We start from the raw sequence: 22,785 nt of genomic DNA, 5'->3' as shown, positions 1-22,785 counted from the left end.
AAAAATAAACAGCATTTTCCCAACTGACTTGCGTAGTAGGTAAGATCGCCAACTCTGGAGCCAGATTTCCTGGGTGAAGGTCCTGCTTACCCACTCACTAACTGGGTAACCTCTCATCTAGAAACAAGCAGAAAGTACTTCAGTGACTTGTTATAGGCAATAAATGAGTTGATATACTCAGTACACTATGTTTACAAGTATTTATAACACTTGGGCACCCAAGGCATACAACAAGCATTACCTAAGCATTGGCTTGCGGCACCTGGAGCTCAGATTCCAGCTGTAATCTGCTGTCCACATGTGTCATGCACTGTAGTTTAGGTAAAATAATGACAGCACAGCAAGGTAGGCAGTATTTGTTCTTTCTTTTAAGCTCTAGTTTGTTTATTTTTCTTGTTTGCGATCCTTTTCTACTTTGCTATCCTAGCCTCTGCCAAGAGAGCTAACATGAATTTTTTTTTATTTTTCAAAGAACATTTTATTTATTTATTTTCCATAATTTTATTGATAAACAAATAGCAATGAGACAGTTTCAAATCAAATTGGTAGGACAGTTTCAATAATTAATACATTACATACATTCTTCCTAGTGGTTAATTGCTGTACAAGATGCGGACATGATATCCTATTTACAAACATCATTAGAACAAATCCCTCTATTCATTAAGAGAATGTAACCATATATCAATCCTAACCACTTTGAATACACAGATACAAAATGGACAAAGTATTCTAAAAGAGTCCAGTAGCCCATAATAGTACTGGGTCTTCCACTTGACTGGCAATGTCAGAAATTGTTGACCTGAGTCCCCTATAGCTCAACATAACAGCATGGCTTTACTTCTTATATATCGTTTTTATACTTTTCTGCTGGATGGTTAAGACCAAAGTAAAGCAGGACCTATGCAGCAATGAATTTTTTAACACATTAACCCTTACAATGGTAATCGCCTCCTAAAAAGCTGAATAATCAATAATCCTTAATCCAAGAAGTTATGAAACAACTTTCAAATACTTTGAGACAAGCATATCTTAAGTCATTATCGAACAAATTCAACTTAGCCCTACTGGCAAGTTTGACCCAATCCTATCTATAATCGATAGCTTCTTCTTTTTGTTGGTGATGTTGAAGTTTAAAGAAAATAGAGCAAGTAGTTCCTCTCAGTAATCATGAGAAGTGTTTTCATTAACAACAGAAGTGGTGTTCTCTTTCTTTATCCTGGTAGTTGCGATGCAAAATAGGTAAATTTCCAAAGCAAATGTGCAATCTTAAATTATCGTCAAGGAGACACACTTTTCTAAAAGAAATCTGCGAATGTGTCAGTTTATGTACCAGGTTCCAGGATGCAACCTACATCTTTTTTTTATTAATTTTATTGAGAAACAAATAGCAATGAGACAGTTTCAAAACCAATTAGTAGGACAGTTTCAATAATTAATACATTGCATATTGTTGTCTTCTTAGTGGTTATTCATAGTACAAGATGCAGACATGATATCCTGACCAAACACTATTAGTACAAATCTTTCTTCTCATTGAATTAAGAGAAAGTAGCTGGATATCTATCCTAACTATTTTGTATATACAGATACAAGATAAAGGAAGACCTATATAACAAACAATGTAGCTTTTATATCTGACAAGGTCAGTCAAATTCACTCAGGATTTACCCTGAACAATGTATAGCAGTTTGTAGATCCTTTGTCAGTGTCAGCCATGTGGATGAGTAACAGCCATTGCTTGACCAATTTGCTCTCTGTGAAAGCCTGAGAGAATGTTTTCTGTCCATGTGACTCTCCTTAGGCACACTCTACATCATCGATCACTTTCCTCTGTGGCCCCATAATCTCCTTGATCAGTAAATTTAGGACACAACTGGGTTACAAAACCTATGTCTTTTGAAACAATGGCTGCTGCAACTTTTTTAGTACTTCAGACCTTGATGCTCCCCTGCTTACAGGCCCTTCCTGACCTTGTGTGAACAAATGTACTTGGCTTCTGAAGTGCTTGAAAAAAGAAACAAAAGCTATCAAAATAAATATTGTAGGAATGGTCAAGGATACACATCTCCAGAACCAGGAACTGCCACTCTGCCCCATCATGTTATCTTCTTTCTCTTCTCTACTGAGCCCCACTGTCTCTTCTGCAACAATAATGACCAACCTGAGTATATTATGCATGTATTCCTTCTCAAGCATTGTCCACAACCATGCACAAGTACCCCTTTTTTTCAGCAAAAATACTCCATTGAATCACTGTTCTATTTCCTTCTTTCTTTTACTTTCTTATTATCATCCTTGCATTGAATCTCTGGAATGTCTTTTCTTGCAACAGTTCTCACGGGACTTTGTCCTGAAGTGCCAGTGATACCCTTCCAATCAACAAATAAAATAGCCTCAGTCTCAGTCCCTCTCTGCTTGCCATCTTAATTAAAGCACACTGTGGTGCATCCTCTGGAGAGTTATCACGATCTGTGGCTCTGAAGAAGCACCGTTGTGGTGGTTTCATTTCCTTCACTACCTCTTCCCAGTTCTCTTGGGCCATCGTTCTCTGCCATTTCATACAGTAGGTTGCCTCCTGCCCTCATCCTTGTCCTTCTGCCCTTTCCATAGACAACTTTTCCTCTTTCAAGCATCCCTCCAGGAAACTGTAATGGTGCTCCCCGAGGTCGTGGCTCATGACCCCATGGCCCAGGTGAGCCACACCAATTGCTAGTTTGATAGGTTCCCTAAAATCCTAAATTCAAACATGTCCAACTTCTGTCCCAAATGTATTTATGGCATTTCTTAAGCTTGGATCTCCACAATAACCATTTTCCTTCCCTACTCCCACCCTCACCTTTCTTATTAAGCATGTTCAGTTTTTTACTTCAGCAAAGCTTTATCTTCAATTTCTTTCCAATGATGCTTTACCTTTTGTCTGCCTTCCATTGTCACTCTACTATGATTGGCAAGGTATGGCCAATGTCTTGTCACCTGTTTCTGTAAACAGTTTTATTAGAAAACAGCCATGTGTATTATCATTCATTGCCTGTGGCTATTTTCACATTTCAACAGAAGAGGTAAATAATTGGCACACAGATTCTATGGACAAAAAAATTAAACAATACTCACTGTCTTGTCTTTTAGGCAAAAAGTTGGATTCCCTAGCTGAGGTTATTTTGAGTTCACACATAAACTTCCAGGTGTGTTCATGACCCTGGGTGGCCAGCGTCATGCTTGTTCTCATGTTGCATTCAGAGATGTATATGCAGCTTCACCTCTTTCATTGAGGTAAATTCATTTCCGTTTTCAAGGCCCAGTGAAGGTGTGACAACACACATACCTATGATCCTTTCTTGAACAACTTTTGCCCACTGGTAGCGCAGAACTTATGTTTCTATTTATTATTGTTGTAACGTTACTATTTTACTTTCTTGCTTAAATTCTGTATTATGTCTGTGTCTTTTTATTCTAGTTCTCTTGATAATTTATTAGAGTATATTACACGTTTGCATAAGCTCTTCAAATATTTTGCAACGAGTATGAATATATATATATAGATATATCTATATATCTATATCTATATCTATATATATCTATATATATAGATATATATATATGATTTTTTTCACTGAAAGCAATTGTAGTGTAGATCAGTTGGTCTTGCCACCCCTTCTCCTGCAGACATCACTTGATGAGATTTCACAACATTTTTGATAGTCACAAAAAAGGAAGGGGGTACTACTGACATCTAGTGGGTAGATATCGAAGATGCTGCAGAACATCGTACTCCATAGGGCAGCCACCCCCTGCCCAACACCACCGCCAAACACACAAAAGTAACTAGCCAACCTAAAGTGTCAGTGGTGCTGAGTTGGAAAAACTGGTGTGCATCAGGTCTTTCCTAGACTTTTCTAGATGTATACCAAAGTGGAAACGGTATTTGTTGGCTACCTGAAGTATTTAATTCTAAATATTTTATGGCTTGTGTTATTTTGATGCAAATCTCAAAGAAGCAAAAGGTGACTCAGTCTGCTGGCTTTTTTTTTTTTTTTTTTTGGCCCTGATAGTAGAGAACTTAACAATCAGTACTTAGATACATGGTTTTTGAAAAGTGTGGGAGAAAGCACATCAAAGAATTCCAGCATATTGTATACTTAGGACATGGTTCTTAATGCTTATGGGTGCCATGGTAGTAAGATAGAAACTGTGATCTCCTTTATCTCTAAATAAGAAGTGTCCAAATTCTTAATCTTTTTAATTTTATCCATCTATTCTTACTCTTTTGGTAATCTCAACCAATATCTTTTCTTTAAATGGTACAATGATAACTCTCACATTTGTTCTTCAAGTCCAATCTATAGCCTTAGGTTCCAGATGGCTACAGCTGACTCGCTAGCACAGTCACAAAATCCAGCATCAGGTAAAAAATCACATGTCTCTGCAGGCTTAGTTCATTAGCACTGTCCCGAGAGTCCTGCTTTCGAGCAGTGCTTCAGCGACGTGGTCTTCTCCAATCTCAGGGCTCTCCCATCTATGCTGCTACCTTGTCCTTATTCATTGTTCCAGGAGAAAATGGTGGCCAAAAGTTGCACAGGGGCTTCTCACCAACTGAGCCTGGAAATGATCCTCATACCCTGTGCTTTGTGGGTAACGAATGAAACTTGTTACGTGGCCCTAGCTAAACACAAGAAGGAGAAGTATACCATAATGCACCACAGAACAGGACAATAGAAGGGAGTTAATGGAAGGCAATCTTCTCCCCTCAAGTCACTCCATCTCAGTAAATGTTGATTCTATCCTGCCTGCTGCTCAAGAGAAAGAAAAAGACCCAGAAGTCATCTCTAACTCCTTCTTGTCTCTCACAACTGAGCACATCATAAAGTCATCTTATTTCCATCTTCAAAGGATCCTGCAACCAATCACATCTTACCACCTGCACTGCTACTTTGTCCAGTTTTCAGTCTAGATACTGACAATCTATAGTTTACACTCTTATCATAATAAAATCTTTTAAAAACTTGTCACAAGACCCCTTTAAGCACTTAGCATGATTCTCACCAGCAACGCACTTTCAGCACTTTGAATGCGTCCTGCGAGAGTGCTGGCTGTTTTAGTAGCTTTCTCTGCTGTATATCTTTTAGAAAATGTGACTTTACATCTATTTTCCCATTTCTCAAGAATAACAGCTTTCTCTGCCCCTCAGAAGAAAACACCAAAGTTCTTAGAATGCCCTGGAAGACTGTCCACATTCCATGCAGACTATTTTTGTGGCCTCATCTTTGCTTTGTTCTGTCTACCATTTGCCATCAGCACTGGCCTCCTTACTATTCATGGGACATAGTAGACACACTGTTATCTCACTTCTTGGTCACCATTTCTCTAACTGGAATACTGGTTCCAGATAGCCACATGACTCTCTTTCACCCCTTTTGGATTTCTGCATGACACTTGCCCAATAAGATTTTCCTAACCACTCCCTCCAATTTGGAGCTGTCCCCCACTTACCCAACCTACCTCGAGATGCTTCCTATTTACACCATTCTTCATACTTCTAGTCCTGGGTATTATTACCACCCAACACACTGCATTTGTTTACTGCTCATCCACCCCGCTAAACTGTAAGATCCATGAGAACAGTAGTATTTGTCTATTTTGTCTATCAATTATTCCCAACATCTGTGACTGCTTCAAAAACAGCAGTGCTCTGCCACAATTCATTGAAAGAATTAGTATATTCATATCTCATTTTAAAATAGAATATGATATAATAGATAATCCTATGCTAGGTACAAATTTGAGAAAGGGTGGAAATTCTATTATATTTATCTTTTCAACCTTAGTTGAGCAAAGTTCCTGAAAGATAGCATGTAATCCTGAAATATTTATTTAATTAAATTCGATGAATTTTCATTCAGGGCCCATACATCGTTATCTTATGATTGCATTGTAAAATATTTAGTAGTGAAGACTGTGCAGTTGATGAGTAATCATAGTGGAATAATTTACATTTCTCACCATGGCTCATGATATTTAAAACCTTTAATCTTCAATTAAATAAACAGAGAACAAGTCAAGCTTAATGCTTACTTTAAAATACTAAATGTATTACAGGGCCTGAAAACCATTTAAGCTAATCCAAGCAGGTGAGATGGTTTGTTCACCAGCTTGGATTCTGGCATTGGACTACGCGAGTTCACATGCTGCCAGAATAGCTCTCTAGATGTCAAGAACTTCAACAAGACACGTAAACTTGGCTTTGGTGAAGTCTTCTTTAGATTGGGATTACAATAGAACCTGTTATGAGGATCCATTGTGAAGTTAAATGAGAAGAATCATGGAAAGCACTCAGTAAGGTGCCAACCAGCAAATGTTAGCTCTTACATTGATGTTTCCATTTGTTGCATACCTTACAGCAAAAGTTGCATTATGTTCACTCACTCCATTTCTGAAGCAAGTACAGAAGGCAGTGTCACAGGGTTCTCTGGAGTCTCTATTGTAGATTAAAGTTCCAGAGAGTTTCCTCCTTTGGAGCTACTTACATCGCCTGCTTTTCAGTGACTAAGAAAATAGGGAGGCCATGTGGAGGTGTTACCCAGAGAAGGACCATTTGCTTTACATGTGACCTTTCAGGCGTAGGGGAGAAGTGAAGAAGGTGAAGAAAGCTTGGGAAAATTCTAGTTAAACCATTAAGAAAAAGATCACTCTCAATACAAATTTCAACTGAACTGAAATTCAGTAAGATAGGAAAAAAGAATAATCTCCTCCTTCTTGATTAAGCCAAATAAGAAGAGCCCAGGGCCAGCCAGATAGCTCAGCAGATTAAAGTGCCTGCTTAGGCAGACTCAGGAACCAGGGTTCGATCCCCGGTGTGCTGTGCTAGCCCTGCTGCCTCAGGGCACACTAAGAAGGTCACTGAGACTGAGTGTAGTGGTGTGCGCCTGTAATCTTGGGAGGCTGAAAAACAGGAGGTTCACTACAAGTCTGATCTGTGTAGGGAGACCCTGTACACCCTGTACTAAATACCTAACAAAAAAGTGTGCTGATCAAATTGATTTAGGATGGCCAAAATAATAATAATAATAATAATAATAATAATAATAATAATAATAATCAGCTTTTCATTCTTTTGTGTTAAAATGTTATAGAAATGCAAAATTTTTACAAATAATTATAGTCTGGCATGCTGCTTAAACACTGGAAGAAACTGGTGATTGCCAAGTTCTGTCTGGATGACAGGTTCAATGGTGTGTCCCTTTTTATGCAATGGATCGAAATCTGTCCAAAAGGTTACAGAGCAACGTGAGCTAGAGGCTACGACCAAATTCCAGAGAATCTCCTCAAATAGAAAACTGAGTAATATTCATTCATGTGACAGTCTAAGAGAAAGCAATAGAAGTGAGATTAATTTATAAAAGTTACTCTAGAATTTTGACAGATATTAAATTAATGTGCTTAGCACTATCTAGATCTACAAGTACATGGATTTCAAAAAAAAATATATATATATAGCATGCATCAAAAGATACTAATAAATTTATGTACTGAAACACACCATCAAAAATATAAGTCAACTACACATTAACATTATTGAAAAAAAAAATATCCAGGCCCTTCATATATATCATTTAGTAAAAAAAATCTACTGCAAATTATAACAAATCCATTTTATTTCATTTATCTAGTATCCACTAACTTTTCATTTTTAACACATGCTACTTAAAATTAATAAGCAATTTTTCTTTCCAAATCTTCCAACCTGATCATAAATTTAGGCTATACATTCTGCCTCAATTTGATCTGAATGAATCAGAAGAGAAAAAGCCTATGGTAATACTCAACTCCACCAAGAGAGAAGTGGAAAACATCACAATGTATAAGGCTATGACAAATATGTAACATAGTATATATTACACCATTTATTTGAATACAGAAGATAAAGTATTCTATAATACAAGAAAGACATTGTTATGTATGACTGAGATTTATGGACATTTCCATTAACAAGAATTACACTTTTAGAATTAATAATAGTAATGTGTAAGTGTCTATAATTTAACCTGATTCTATATAGTTAGAAGCTCCAATGTTGAACTGTCTGGTAAAATGTTAAACTATTTATGATAATTAATTCTTATTTTTAGTTGCTTGTCTCATAAAAGCCATGCAAAAAAGTAACAGCCATACATATTGGGGAAAAAAATTAAGAGCTAACTGTGGTTGATCTAACATTAGACTTCAACACAGTTTTTTTCTCACAGTAAATCAAATATGAACTCATAAAAACATAACATATCCTGAGAATATTTTTTGCTTTGTAAAATATGTAGCCAATTCATTAACCTCATTCATTAGCCATTCATTTCTAGACCTCACCAAAGTACGTAAAAATCATCAGAAGAGGACATTTATTGAACATCAGCAAGAAGTGTGCTAAGAAGGAAGGGTATAAAATGAAGAGGATCTGCCATTATTCTTAAGGAGTTTATAATCTGGTGGAGAGACAAGCGAGCAAACAGCTCAGGTTTCAGATGTGAGGGGTGAGTGCTGGGTCAGAGGTAAATGCCAAAAGGTCGTGACAGCACACTGGATGCCAGCATGGCCTCCCATCATGGCCAGCTGGGGTGGAACCAAGGCAAAGCTCAGGAAGGTTCTTCAGAAGCAAAACTGAAATTGAATCTTCCAGAACGACAGGCTGCTCTGGTGGGAAAGAGGTCCATGGGGGAAGAAGTTCCACAACCATCTCAGGGGACCTGGGAGATTCAGAGAAGTGTCAGACACCAGAAATAAGGGTGAAGAAATAAATAAGCAGGCGTTAAGCCTTTTGTGCTTAACCACACATATGGTCTTCTCCTAAGGATAGGAAAGGGCCCAGGAAGGACAAAAAAGGCCAGCAGGGACGTGATCTCATGTTTATTTTTGAAAACCAACCCTAGAAGCAACATAAAGCAGAATAAGGCAGTTGAGAGTTAAAATAAGGATCCAAAATAATAAACCTGAGCTGTTTACAAAATAATAAATTTAGGAGCAAGAAGAATGGAGGATGGTAGATGGAAGAAAGGAAAATAACCACCTATTTTCAGATGTAATCTGTTCCATAGCTGCTGATGGTCCTCACTGAGATGTACAAGCAGAGCGAGAAAGATCTTGTCTTCCAGGCAAGTATTTCCAGAAGGAAATGAAATAGTATTGAATATTAAACTACTAAATATATTCTCTTTAACCTTGAAGGTATCTGTAATAGGACCATACGTCAAAAGCCCAAGCAAGGATCGTGTAAGCAATTCAGGTGACATCTTTTTATTTTTCTCCCCACCATGAAGATGAAGAAGAACTTAAATTCTGAATAGGTATAAGCTATGTACATGCTGTAGGTTTACAGCTTAAGCCCACATTATGGTGTATCAAACAAAATGCAGTATAAGTTTTGGGGCCAGAGAAAAATGGGTTCAATTCTAATCCCTGGTGCCAAACAACTGTTGGACCTTGGTTAGATCATAATTTTCTCATGTGTAAAACAGCAGCTTCTGGAATTACACTGCAAAGATTTGGTGAGGATGGGAAGAAGGTATGGAAAATGCAGAATGGAGTATGCACATGGCATAAATGCTTATTGCTAAATCTGTTCCCAGAGAAAAATTCTTCTTAAAGTAAAATAACTATGATGTCAGTATATTCCCTTACATCTTACTATTCATTTTATTTTAATTCTATCCTTCTTTATCCTACTTTTCAAAATTCAAAGTCATTCAAAGACTTCATTCAATTAGAAATAATTTTTACGCAAAAAAAGTTTTTTTTATATTTCTGTAGGGCTGAATAGCACAATAAGACAACCCAAAAAGATCAGGCATTTTGGAGTTATTAAGAGCGCTTTGGACTTGGAGTCAGAAGACCAGTATGAAGTCCCAACTCTGCCACCAGCCAGTCATGTCAACATGGGCAAATCACTTAGCGGCTCTGAGTGTCCCTGTGAACATTTGTGGGTTGAACAGTTTGGTCTTCATGTTCTAAATCTAAATTTAGCAAATAGGGGTGAGCTGAGAAGCCTGGAAGGGCACTCTACATTTTTGGTCCTCAAACCTGGCTGCACATTAGCATCACTGGACACTTTAAGAAAATATATTTTTTAAAAGCAGCAACCTTAAAACATCATTGGAAGGACATCAGAATTATTGTATATACATTATTTCCAAGTCCCAGATATTAATTTCTAAAAGATGCTATGAAGCATCTTAGATAATACCTCACTTACATTAAAATAGAAAAACGTGCTCTCTTTAACTTCAACTGCACTGAAAACAAAATTTCTTTCTTACATATACACACATGCTAATGGCATTTGCCATTCTCTTTATTAGGTCTCTGTCTGGTTTAGTGCTTGAATTGTATGTCCCTGGAAAACCCTGTCTCTGGTAAACAGGGACAAGTTGGAGTTGGTCACCAAATACACACACACACACACACACACACATGAATGTGTGAGTGCACATTTTAAATACAGATCAACAGTACTCTTCTTATGAAAGCAATCATCTTTTCCTTACTCCAGGTAATGGTCACACATAAAGCTCTGATTCCAGCAAGACCCCAAAATGGCAGTGTGTGGGGGAGAAAAAAAGCAATCAGGCTGAGTAGCATCCATTTTTTAGGAATTTATGCTGTGATATTTAAATTCAATAGACAGCATCTTGCAAAAAGTTATGGAACCCATGCCTCCTCCTTGTCATTTTTGTCTACTTTTCTAAAAAGTGATACTATTTTCAATAATTGTATCTCTAATTTGATAATTCAATAGTTTTGTAGCAGTGTAATTATTTGTTACATTTTTCCTGTAATGAAGTTATATGATATTAATAATAATATATAATGAAACTAAGCTATGATCTTGTCTGTCTAAATTAAAGATATGGCAATCACTACTAAAATGTCTGCTAGAAAACAAATGAAATCACTTTAGAATGCTAGGTAAACACCAAAGCAGACATTCCTCTCGCTTATCTTTCCTCAAATGATGTTATTACATAGAAGTGTTTTTTTCTCAGTTGCTTGAAGGAAAATTTAGACTTTAAGCTTAATCATGATCTTATAAGTTGATAAAGAACAACATCAGTCTGCAGAACATGCTCTTGCTAAGTGCAGGTCTTCTTCCCTATGATATCACTACCTGCATGCAGACACCTTGGGGGTAGTCTTCAGGATTTTGGAGAAATCCTCCCTCCTAGTCGCTCACAGTAAAATGCTAGTGTCACAACAAACTACTAATGAGATGGGAAGACTATATAAAGCCTTACTCTTAGGAAATCAGAATCCTCAAAGGATAATCAGAACACTGGCAATAAACCTAGTAAGATCAGGAATACCATTGAGAACTGTGGTTTTCATCCTTGAAATGAGCAAGAAGCATGCTAATTATATACTTTCTCCTCTTATGCTTCTGATGGCCAATGACATGTATACTATCCAATATAGCTGGAACAAAACATTGCAAAGGAAGTACATAAAAGTTCAGACCGTCTAAAATACACAGCATGATTTCAACACCCTCATCTTTCTTCCACTGGCTTTCCAAGGTAGAAAATCAAGGGAGACATGAAAAGGTGATGTCATCATTAAACAGAAACAGCATAACTCTCCAGTGGTCAGTTTTATAGCCTTAGTATTCAAAAAGCAACAAAAATATATTCACAAAAAAACACTGTTTACAAAATACTCATCATAAGTATGGTTTTGAGTAGTTATATCACGACTTGTATTTTTTTTTTAACAAAACAGAGGTTGGATTCAGACTTACTGATTGTTCATTTAAATCCTGGGAGTCTTCCATGTGGTTTTCTCACTTTTCCTGCCACTCCCAAGTAGAAGCAGCTTCCTTCACTTACAAATGGAATCTCTAAAATCAAAAGATGGGAATAAGGGGGAGAAGGAGAGGGTTATCTTTTCATTCATTTGTAAAATTACCAAAACATAATAAGATTTAGTGGGTCTGTTGGTGATTTGTAGAATTTTTTGAAGAACAAAATTCACTAATATTATCTCTGTAGCTGATACAAAAATAATCTTGCAAATAATAGCATGATTATTATGATACCGACTCAATAATCTTGCAGATCAACAAAAATATCTGAAAACAGCTTTACAGGCACAATCTACAATAAATAATTAGAACTTCATTTGCTAAAAGAAGACTATCATTAAACAATTGATAACTTAAAAATAAAAAACCTTCATTAATCATTTACTTTTAAAAGTACATAATATAAACTCAGGAAATGCAGTGTGTGTTTTAGTGTAACAGATTCATAACAGGAAAATGTGTCTCAGTTACCAGATGGGCATGTTCATCTCTAAGAATGACTTAAAAATGCTTAAAAAGACAGTGAATGTTAATTTTTTTAAAGAGAGTGAAAATAAGACTAAAAAAAAAGAGTATAATAAATAAATACGGGGAAGAAACTTGGTCAGTAAGCTAGCGAGGTAATCAGATAACCATCCAAGACACAATACATATTACAGTTTCCAGTAAGATTAAAATGAAAACAAAGTCTAAGAAAAGGCAGTATAAATTTTAAATTCCCAGATAGAGTAGGATTTTACAAGTAGAAGGACAAAAAATAGCCACGTAGCCTTCCCAATCCTCCCACACATACGCTCTCAAAATTCAAAAGCACAATTCTCTCTTAATTCAATGAGAAGAAAGATTTGTACTAATAGTGTTTGGACAGGATATCACATCTGCATCTTGTACTATGAATAACCACTATGAAAACCACAATATGCAGTGTATTAATTATTGAAACTGTCCTAGTAATCGGTTTTGAAACTGTCTCATTGCTATTTGTTTCTCAATAAAATTAATTTTTAAAAAACAGATTAGCTGGATAATTTTCAACCGTATTTGCTAAAAGAAATCTAAGGTATATTGAAGTTTGGAAAATAATACCTTACAGTGTAATGAAGGTTTAATAATAAAATGAAGTACTTGACTTCCAAAGTAGAAAAAAATTAAAAAGCTCACAAAAATCTTGCAAAAAAAACCTTCTTTCACAAAAATCAAATACAACAGGCTAACATCCTTAGCATATCAGCAGCTATTATAATTCAAATATAGAAACATAGTTACCCTACAATGTTACTGTCAGTAACCACAAACCATTCAAACACACAAATTAATATAATTTACAATAATCATCCATTCCTAGTCCTTCAAATATTAATTTGAAAAAGAAAAGGAAGCTAAAAGAAAAAAGAATAAAAGATGATCTTCTGAAGAGCAGACATAGAAGTAAATTATTAAAGCCACATTTCAAGGAATAATGACGGCAACATTTTGAAAATTATAATTTAACTGGAAAAATATTTTGTAGAGAAACAAGAGGCTATCAGTGAAGTTTACTATCAGTGCAGCAAATGTTTCACTGAGGGCTACATACAGCCATATCCCTATTCCTTAGGACAACCTGGTAGACATGATCTTTTGTGTTGTGCTTCACAATGTTTCTAAACTAAGCCTGTTATCTTTATCATTATTATGCAAAATGCTTTAAAATTACAAGGAAAATATAAATGTCAATTCTAAAATATTCTATGCTTCTAGAAACACAGAGACACAACTTCAATAATGTTGTTTTTCATTAGCAGATAGGTCCAAAAATGATTATATGATATATGTAATGTGCATGGTCTCAATGAGAGTGATTTAAAATATTTCAAAACTAGAAATCCAACAATTTGAAAAGAAATACTATTTTAAAAGACATATAAAATAGGTGAAGGTGGTATAAAGCATATTATGAAGTATACTAAAGAATATAACTCTATAGGAGAGTGCTGAGAAATGATGGTAGAAAAGTTCCACCTTCCACCCTCTTAGCTCGCACCTTCACCTTGTTCCTCTCAGTCATCCAGACGTCCAGGTTTCTCACTCTAGTCCTAGTTCCTTCTCCTCCCTAGCTTATTCCTCCTGTCCTAATAGAATTCCAGAGCCAATCCTTGGTCCTTCACACTCCACGCAGGCCCAGACACCAACACTGGCTTGGGATACAGTGTGCGCCATAGTCAGTAGAAGCCACTTGTCCACCTGAGATTGACCTGCCTGCACACCTGTCCATCCAATGTGACCTTCTTCCATCCTCTCAGGTAGATGATTTATATTGGCAGTAAAATTAATAAAATCATATCGATTCCATTACAATACAAGGATAATGCACACGTAAGACCATCTAATGCTACAGGATCAGTTAAAACTGTAGCATATGGTGAAAATGAACTTCTAGGTAGAATTCCAAGTGGCCTCACCACAAAAGTAGTTACCATGTATTGCAAACTTGTACTAATAAAGGGTTCTTCTAAGTTTAAATTTTAAAGGCAGAATAATTTCTTAAAGGGAAGATAATGGACACCTTTTGTTGAGAGTAACCTATAGCCTTTATCTCAGTGCCTGAAAATTGTAGGTGTTCAATAAATGTCAATTGAATGAAGTGTAATAATGGTATTCATTATGGTGTCATAAAAAAATGAATAAACTAGGTAATTATAGCTTTGACACTGTATCTCAAATACATGACTATTTCCACAAAAATCTGTTTTGTCCCTATTTTTAGGTACATGGTTTGCTCCATTTCACTTTTCACTTTGTATCCTCTCAATAAAAATAGAAACATTCATGGAAATGCTACTTATTAAAGAGACTATTTTAAATGTTAATAAAATTCAATATTGAATATTATCTACCAGATAATTTCCTGTTCACTTAACTTAAAAATAACATAAACTTTTAATAAAATTATTATTGATGCCTGTTGGCATGGATGACTTGAAACCTACCATTTAAAAACATAATATGTTGGATTTGTTTCGTAAAATTACTATAACAACCACAAGCTGGGTGGGTTAATGGAATACACACTCATACTGGCATGGTGTAAGAAAGTAGAGGTCCTACATCAAGGCATAAGTCTATGTTCCTTACTTTTTCTTTTTAAAGAGAATACAAAATGATAATAAAAACAAAAAATTACAAGTGATAAAGAATTTCACTGAACAAAATACTATGAATTTGACAGTAGTTTTTGCATTGCACAGGGTTGTCTTCAAATTAGTTGGTCAGATTACCAGATCTATGCATTCAAAATTGGAAAAAGGAAAAAAATATATAAAATTTAAAAGGAGAAAAAAAGAAAAAAAGAAAATAAACAAATTAAGCATCAACTGCTTCTTCCCACAGACCAGCAGAAATCCACAGTACAACTGTCCAAACCCTCCTGCTTACACAGATTGCTACAGCTCCTTCCTCTCCTGTTCCTCTCTGTCTATGCTCCTTAAATCTTTCTTTGTGCTTTCTGGCCTTTGGTGATCACTGGAAATCTCTGACGCTCTCGATCTCTTCCTCATCCTCAAGGGGCACAATTCTGACCTCGCTCTTCATGTGACCTTCTTTGGTGGCTTTCTCCAGCCTGTCCCTGTCCAAATTTCCTCCTCTATTAGGTAAACTAGTCATGAATTAGGGCCCATGTTAACCCAGGAAGTCCTTGTTCTAATGTGATGAGTCTTTTTACAAATTAAATTATACTTATAAGTATAGGATACAATTTGAAGGGTCGGCCAAATAGCTCAGCAGATTAAAGTGCCTGCAAGCAGGAACAGGAGCCAAGGGTTGGATTCCCAGGCCTGCTGTGCTGGCTCCACCCCCAGGGTGCTCTGAGACAGCCATTGAGACTGGGCGTGGTGGTGCATGCCTGTAATTCCAGCTCTTGGGAGGCTGTAAACAGGCAGATCATTACAAGGCCAATCTAGTAGTGAGAACTTGAACACTCTGTAGACCCTTCCCTAAAATACAAAAAAAAAGATAAGGATTGAAAGCATCTTTTAGGGACACAACTCACTTGAAACATGTACAAGTATTACACTGAAATTATGTTAAAATGTGATCAAAATTTAATTGCAATATTTTCAAAAATGATGTAAGAATTAAATTGAAAGTACTGTTTATCAAGAAAACGTTGTAAGTTTTCTGAAGGTTCACTGCTTCAGTACACTTTAGCTACCTTGAGGAAAATTAAGGTTTCAGAAAAGATTTTGGAGCCTAGAGTATGAAGTAAAAACTATTCTTGTTTGTTTGTAAGCCATCAAAATCCGTTTAGTGTTGCAGTTGGGGAGTGATTTGCATCAATGTGCTATGTTACAACATAATACTTCACGTTATAGTTGGTTGACATTTAGACCAATTGTCTTTTAGCTTTAGTTTTAACAATAACATGAATTTCATTCTTTGCCAAACTCACTAAGGTACCAAAATGTTATGAGTCCAGTAATTTTATATTATTGAACCAAGTAAAACTACCTAGGTTAATTGGAGACACAGTATTATTTTACATCATAATTTAGTAATAGTGGTTATGTTAAATCCTTTAACATTTAGCTTTCACAAACATATGAGAAAAGGATAAGAACCCTCTTTAGATTAAGTAAGAAAAGTATTACCTTACAACAAAGATATAAAATTAAGGAATAACAGTAACCTCATGTTGTTTTATGAGGCAATAATCTTGTTCCCAGCTCTATCTCAAAGTCATTCCTCCAGAAAAAGTGATTTTTAGACAGGAATAATACCAACCACACTCTCTGCTCTGAAATTAGTTCTCCTTCAGTTAAGTTTTGAACACATGAACAATTCATGTTATCTTTGAAATCTGTAGTAGAAGTGAGCTATCAACACTTGCATCTTATAAAATTAGCATAAAAATTTCAACAATTTTTCATTTAAATATAGGATGGCTCTGTGTGTGTGTGTGTGTGTGTGTGTGTGTGTGTGTGTGTGTGAATTTAACAAAACTTTCAGAAATGGAATGAAACACAGCAGGCTAGTCTAGGTGGGAGATTTCAACAAGAGACCCACATTGATAAGGAATGAGCAGATGGTAAAGGCAATTCTGAGCTATGCACATTATCCTCTGTATTTCTAATTAACCTTCCATTGAAAACTGGGTTGAAAAAGATCTAGACGTTTAGGTCTTTTGCAATAGGGGAAGGGACCAAGAGATGCAGGAGGGGGAGGGGCAGGAAAAGGATGAGAAGGGACTAAGGTGTGCTATGCACGTGTACAACTCCTCACCACAAATGTGATCATTTTGTATTACAAACATATTCCAATAACACTTTTAAATAAAAGTGAACTAGAATAAAATAAAAACTGGATTGTCCAGGCACACTTACTCTAAGCAAAGGAGCAAGAATATTAAGAGAACAGGCCTCCCCTCTCAGTCAGGGCTGGCATGGACCGAGGACTGAAGCTACCCAGGGCATCACTGGACCTTTGGCTTCTGTACCCCACTAGCACCACCTTCCCAGGCATGAAAGCCACATGGCTGGACATGTCCCTGGCTCCTTGCTCCTCCACTCAAGAAGAAACCACCAAGCCCTCTCCATCCACCCAAGCTGTTCAGGTCCCCTCTGTGCTCCTCAGTCTTCATCTCCACTACTTCAGTTCAGGCTACCATCGGTCTTTGCCTCTCATTTTAATAGCCTCCTTCCACCCAGGTCTGAGGGCCTCCCATGTCCCAGCATAGCCTGAGGGATGATTCTACAAGAGAGATCTGACTGTACTCCTTTACAACCACTGAGAACTTTGCCTGAGCCTCAGGATAAACCAGACATTATCCCCTTGCTGTTACTTCACAGTGGTGGCTCTATCTAGCAGAAATCCATCTCAATTGAAAAGGCCCTTGAAGCTTCTCCAGAGGTCTATAGGACTGACTCCCTGGGCTACTGTTCACAAGGGTGGAGTTCTGAGAAGGATCTCTCCCCTCCTTTCACCTCAGTCCTTGTCCTACTGTCCCCACCATCCCTTACCCTCTCACTACATCACATTACTCCCCAGCAAAGGCTGGGACCTACACAGTGGAGTGTTTGGGAGAACACAGGCCTGATTAAGGAAAAGAATAAAAGAGACTCCAAATGTTTAACATCCTCTTGGAATAAGATTTAAAGATTGCAGGCTGCCCGAACGTTTGTCTCAGTCCATTTGCACACCATGAGATGGGGAAGGGGCTTCTTGGAGAGTCCTGCCCACGACCTCTCCACAACCCCTTCTAGCCTAGATGGGGCTCTGAAAACTATCTGTGCCTGCACAGTTGCCTAGGCCATGGGAAGGGTCCCTTGCTCCAGAGCCTAGCATTCAGGACAGCTCAATGACAATTTGATGTTCAGATTTTCAAACTGCAAGCAAATTTCTGGAAGCATATTTTGTTAAAAAAAATAATTAACATTTTGTCCCACAGAGATATATTACACACATACAATATACAACTATTGCATGGATTCAGCTTAACCAATTAGGTAGGTCCTGCAAGGCTTCTCCAATTACACCAAATTACTTATATCTAATGATTCATCTTGCACATGACACAGACCTAGGAAAATACCAACTTAGCTCTTTTCTCAATGTCAAAATCTCTACATTATAAAACTTGGGAGTTCCTTAGAGCTGTGGAAAAAGCTAGCATTTAGAGCTCAGAAAAGAGCTCACATAGAATGAGGAGGGAAATGAAGATGACAAGAAAACCCTGGCAGGATCCAAGTGCCTGGGTCTTGTTACGGCCGAAGTCTCACTGTTTCTCTGCTCTTCCTGCTGCTTGACTGTCCACTTGTTCCTTGGATTTCACAGGCTCCCTTGTAATCTTCAATTACATTATTTTCTTTATCAAGCAAGTGGCTTTCTGCAAGACTGTGGCATTATAGGGAGTCTAACAATTTGCATTCTCTTTCCACCATTGTAGCTGTGAGCAGCTGTCCTAAAGGTGGTGCCTTCAAGCCTCTGTGCACCTAGTTACCTACGCTGCCCTCCACATTTCATTAATGGGCTGCAAAGCTGGGTCAGGCACTGGCAGCCTCTCACTGCCCAGGCAGCAGGCCAGAGAGGGACGCCAATGGCACAGACAGAGAACACCTCGCTCCCAGTCCAGGGCCAACTGTTCAGAGAGGTGGAGATGAGCATTCTTTAACCATACACGTGACTTTGTTCCCTGCCTGTAGAAAAGGAAAACAGCTGAGATGTCCAAGAAACAGATCTGGGTGAATAGTAATGAGCACCTTGCCTGACTTCAAACTCCTCAGACGAAGCCAAGCTGCAAACTAGGGCTGAGATCTTTTTAAACCCTTTGTAAAGACCAAATAGCTTTAACATGTGCAAGGCCCTAGGACTGATCTCTACAAAATGATGATGATGTTAATGTTAGTATTTTTCAAGCTAAAAATTGGAACAAGCTAAATCACGTAGGTCATTTATGATAAGTTCATTGCATGGAAAAAAGTCTTCCCAGACTTATCAATTATGATCCCCTGAAACTTAGACAAGCAGCTCCAGCCAAGGTTTTAGGTTTGCTTATGGCAGATGCATTGCTAATTGAGACTGGAAAATACAGAAGTACCACAGTCATGAGTGAACTGTCCCGGGGAGACAGCTGAAAGCATTCTAAGCCGAGCAGTTTCTGTTGGAGTTGGAAATACTGAGGCATACTGCATACCAATTTCCCTTCTTTCATGCTGTTCCTCTTGCCTCTCAACCTGCCCTTGGAAATCACACTGCTGAGCACCGAGCATTGTGCGTATACCATCACGGTAGAGCTGGCTGTCCTGCAGCCTAGAAGAAGAGAAAATATTCGAGTCTTTTCTTAGAAGCAGTCTGTTATTTTTTTCACCCATAAATCTCTTTTCCATGTAACCTAGGAACCGTTTTGATGAAGATTATATGACCGTATATATTGCTTAACACACATCTGATGACTTTATGCCCCTCCTGAGGAAAGTGTGTTGCACTTTGAAAGAATTTAAGGATAGATCTCCCAAGCTTGGTACTTAACACTGGAAACCCTAGCAATATAAAAACCAGTTTTGCTAGAAGGAATGCACATTTAGAATTCTGAGTAAATACTGGAATAAAACAGATCTGCATGTGAATCCTTTTTTAATACTGGATCACTATGAGAATGTTTCTAAATTTCATTCGCTTCATCCATGAAATTGGCATAATACTTCCATTATAATTTGTTAGAATAAATTACATATTTCAAAAACAAACTTTTGATTACTAGTGGCAGTGGAAGAAAATTTCTATTCTTGTGTTTTGCTTTTCACATACTAAGTGAAACAGTTTATCATTCTTTGATGGATAGAGTAGAGCTAACATTTCTTGCAGAGGTACACTGCTTTTTAAATCTACTAAACTATAAACATTATACTAATCAATGATCTCCAGGAGCTATGCGGACCATCGACATTTACAGAGCAGTCAAAACTCTTGCCATGCCAATTTCTTGTGCTCAGATTATAAGTTTGTAAAAAAAAAAAAAAAGTATCTTGATTAAGTCATTAGCGTTTACCACTTTTAGTCTGTCATTTTACATATCATCAGAGGTTTGATTGGTTTCTTTAATGTTGACCTACTGAAACAGCAACAGAATTATAGTGGGGTATATGAAAAAGAAGGGAAGGGCCAGGGAGATAGCTCAGTGGAATAAGTGCTTGCCTGGAAAGTGAAAAGCCCTGAGTTCGATCCCTGGCACCACCAACAAAGAAAAAGAAGGGATAATAACAACATGAGAAACTGAGAAGCTTAGAATTCATCAAAGCAGAAGTTACATACAAAACACTCAGGAATAAAGAATGTTTATTACACATTTTGACAGTCTTGAATTCCAAATAAAAACAGCACTTGTGACATCTCTGCAGTACCACATCTACTTCTGATTCTGAAACATTAGGTGCTATGATACAGAATTGAAGGTTGTGGGGATGTTCCAGGTAGGAAGCCAAGAGAACCTGGACTGATGTCGAGGAGAAAAGAAGCCTGGTGAAGATACAGGGACAGTGAGAAATGAATCAATAAGATACAGAAAATCATAAATATAATTCATACATCAACAATGGCTCTCAGGAGTCACCCCTGACTCATGAGAAATCGGTCATAAGGAAAAGTTGACAGGAAAAGCTAGCTCTACATTTGCCTCCTTGTTATTACTTTCATTGCTTTTAACTTCATTCAGGGAGACAAGCAGGAAGCAAAAGTAAAAGACAGTCTGCAAAGCGGATGTCTGAAAAGTTTGTCACTTTTATCCAGGAAGAGGGCTACAAAAATTCAGCCTACCCTCAGACAGAGCAGGGCAGCGAGTGTAAGATGGAGCCTCTGGGAAGGGAATAAAAGACAATAATTACTTGAGATAAATCAAAACAACCTCAGCCTTACATAAATGTAAATTCTAAATTTTTACTGTGTGGGACAGAAACCTCAAGCCAAAAACATAAAATCAAACTGACCTCAGCGCTTGAAATCCCCAGACTCCAGGAAAAGCAAACACAAAATTCCTCCATGGGGTACACAGAATTCTGAGAAAGAAATCTATCAAAAATTATAAGGTATGTAAGAAAGCACCATCAAGACAGCAGAGGCAACAGGAGGGGAGGCAGGAGATGCGGAATTCAGAAGCTAGAATACTCTTGAAAATTCTATTATAAACATGTTTAAAATGCTGAAAGAGAGAATAGAAGCAAAACTGAAGGAACTACACATGAAAAAATTCACAAATTTAGAAAAGATAGAAAAGATTTTTAAAATATATGAACTGGATTTTTTAAAAAAGAAAAGAATGAATGGAATTAAACAACAAATCAAATAAAAAAGAAACAATCTCTGATCTTGAAGATAAGCCTCCAGAAGTGCCCGTCTTCCATAAGTGAAGATAAGGACATCAGAAACAATCATCTCTCATCCTATCAGCTTTTCTAAAGATCAATTTCTCAGGAATCAAGATGTGACAACTGAAAGCCCTAACAATACATCAAAGTAAAATGAAATACATAATAGTCTCAAGTGAAGTTATTGATTTGAATCATGTCTGTAGAGAATATCACTGAAGGATTAAATTAAATTATGATGTCACTTTCTTTCCTAAAATTTGGGACACGAGAATTTTCTTGGTCTAGACCTTGAGGCATCCAAGAATATGTAAATGTATTCTTTCCTCTCCATAAATTTCTTTGTGGTACTGAAGCATTAAAAATCACCACCTGGATGTTATTATTTATCACTGTGTGTGTGTGTGTGTGTGTGTGTGTGTGTGTGTGTGTGTGTGTGTGTAGAGTCTCACTACACAGTTCAGACTTATAGGGATCCTCTTGCTTTTAGCCTCTCCAGTGCTGGGAGTACAGGCATGCGCCACCACACCCAGACTCAGTCACAGGCTCAGTGCACCCAAGGGCGGGGCTGGCTCATCATGTGGTACCAGGGATCAAACCCCAGTTTCTGTGCTTGCCTAAGCAGGCGCTTTGTCCACTGAGGTATCTCACCGGCCCTTATCACATGGACTTTAAAACTGTATTCAACGTAGGATTGTGGATACAAAAAGAATTACCATCATACTGTCTGAAACTCCAGGGAACTACCTGAAGGCTGAAGGACAAGAATTCAGAATACAATATCTCAAATAAAACTAAGGTTTTGGTCGTGCTTCCCCATTGTGTAGTGTGAATTTATGGGCAAGCCTGGGGAGCAGCAACAGGGAGAGGTCAGTAAGGAGATGAATATGGCTGAAAGAAAAATGTACATGCATGTGAATGGAGTCCATATATACCCATTTCTTTGTCCTGAGATCCTGAAGAATTTAGAAATAGCTGAGACTTAATTCTATGCTAGTCTTCTGGTTGAAGTTTCTTAGCTTCCTTCTTTCTCCTTTTGTGTTTGTTCATTGCTTCCTTAAAGTTTTCTTTGAAGATCTGCACATCAGAGCTTCCGCTCTCTGACTTGTCTGC

General features: G+C 37.3%; 1 protein-coding gene across 7 annotated transcripts in view; it reads right to left on the bottom strand.

The window, feature by feature from the left end:
• The window catches only part of Eya4 (EYA transcriptional coactivator and phosphatase 4), a 286,279-nt gene that overhangs the window by 243,618 nt on the left and 19,876 nt on the right, over positions 1-22,785 (bottom strand). For all 7 annotated transcript variants that reach the window (XM_023714196.1, XM_023714198.1, XM_023714199.1 and 4 more), the window contains one exon: positions 11,777-11,875. In XM_023714196.1, coding sequence (XP_023569964.1) covers positions 11,777-11,809 — 33 coding nt within the window. In that variant the 5' untranslated portion in view covers positions 11,810-11,875. The remainder of the gene's footprint in view (positions 1-11,776; positions 11,876-22,785) is intronic.

Source organism: Octodon degus, unplaced genomic scaffold (assembly GCF_000260255.1).
Source record: "Octodon degus isolate 3935 unplaced genomic scaffold, OctDeg1.0 scaffold00034, whole genome shotgun sequence".
In the NCBI taxonomy this organism is placed as follows: domain Eukaryota; kingdom Metazoa; phylum Chordata; class Mammalia; order Rodentia; family Octodontidae; genus Octodon; species Octodon degus.
This window is presented reverse-complemented; position numbering and strand designations above follow the sequence as displayed.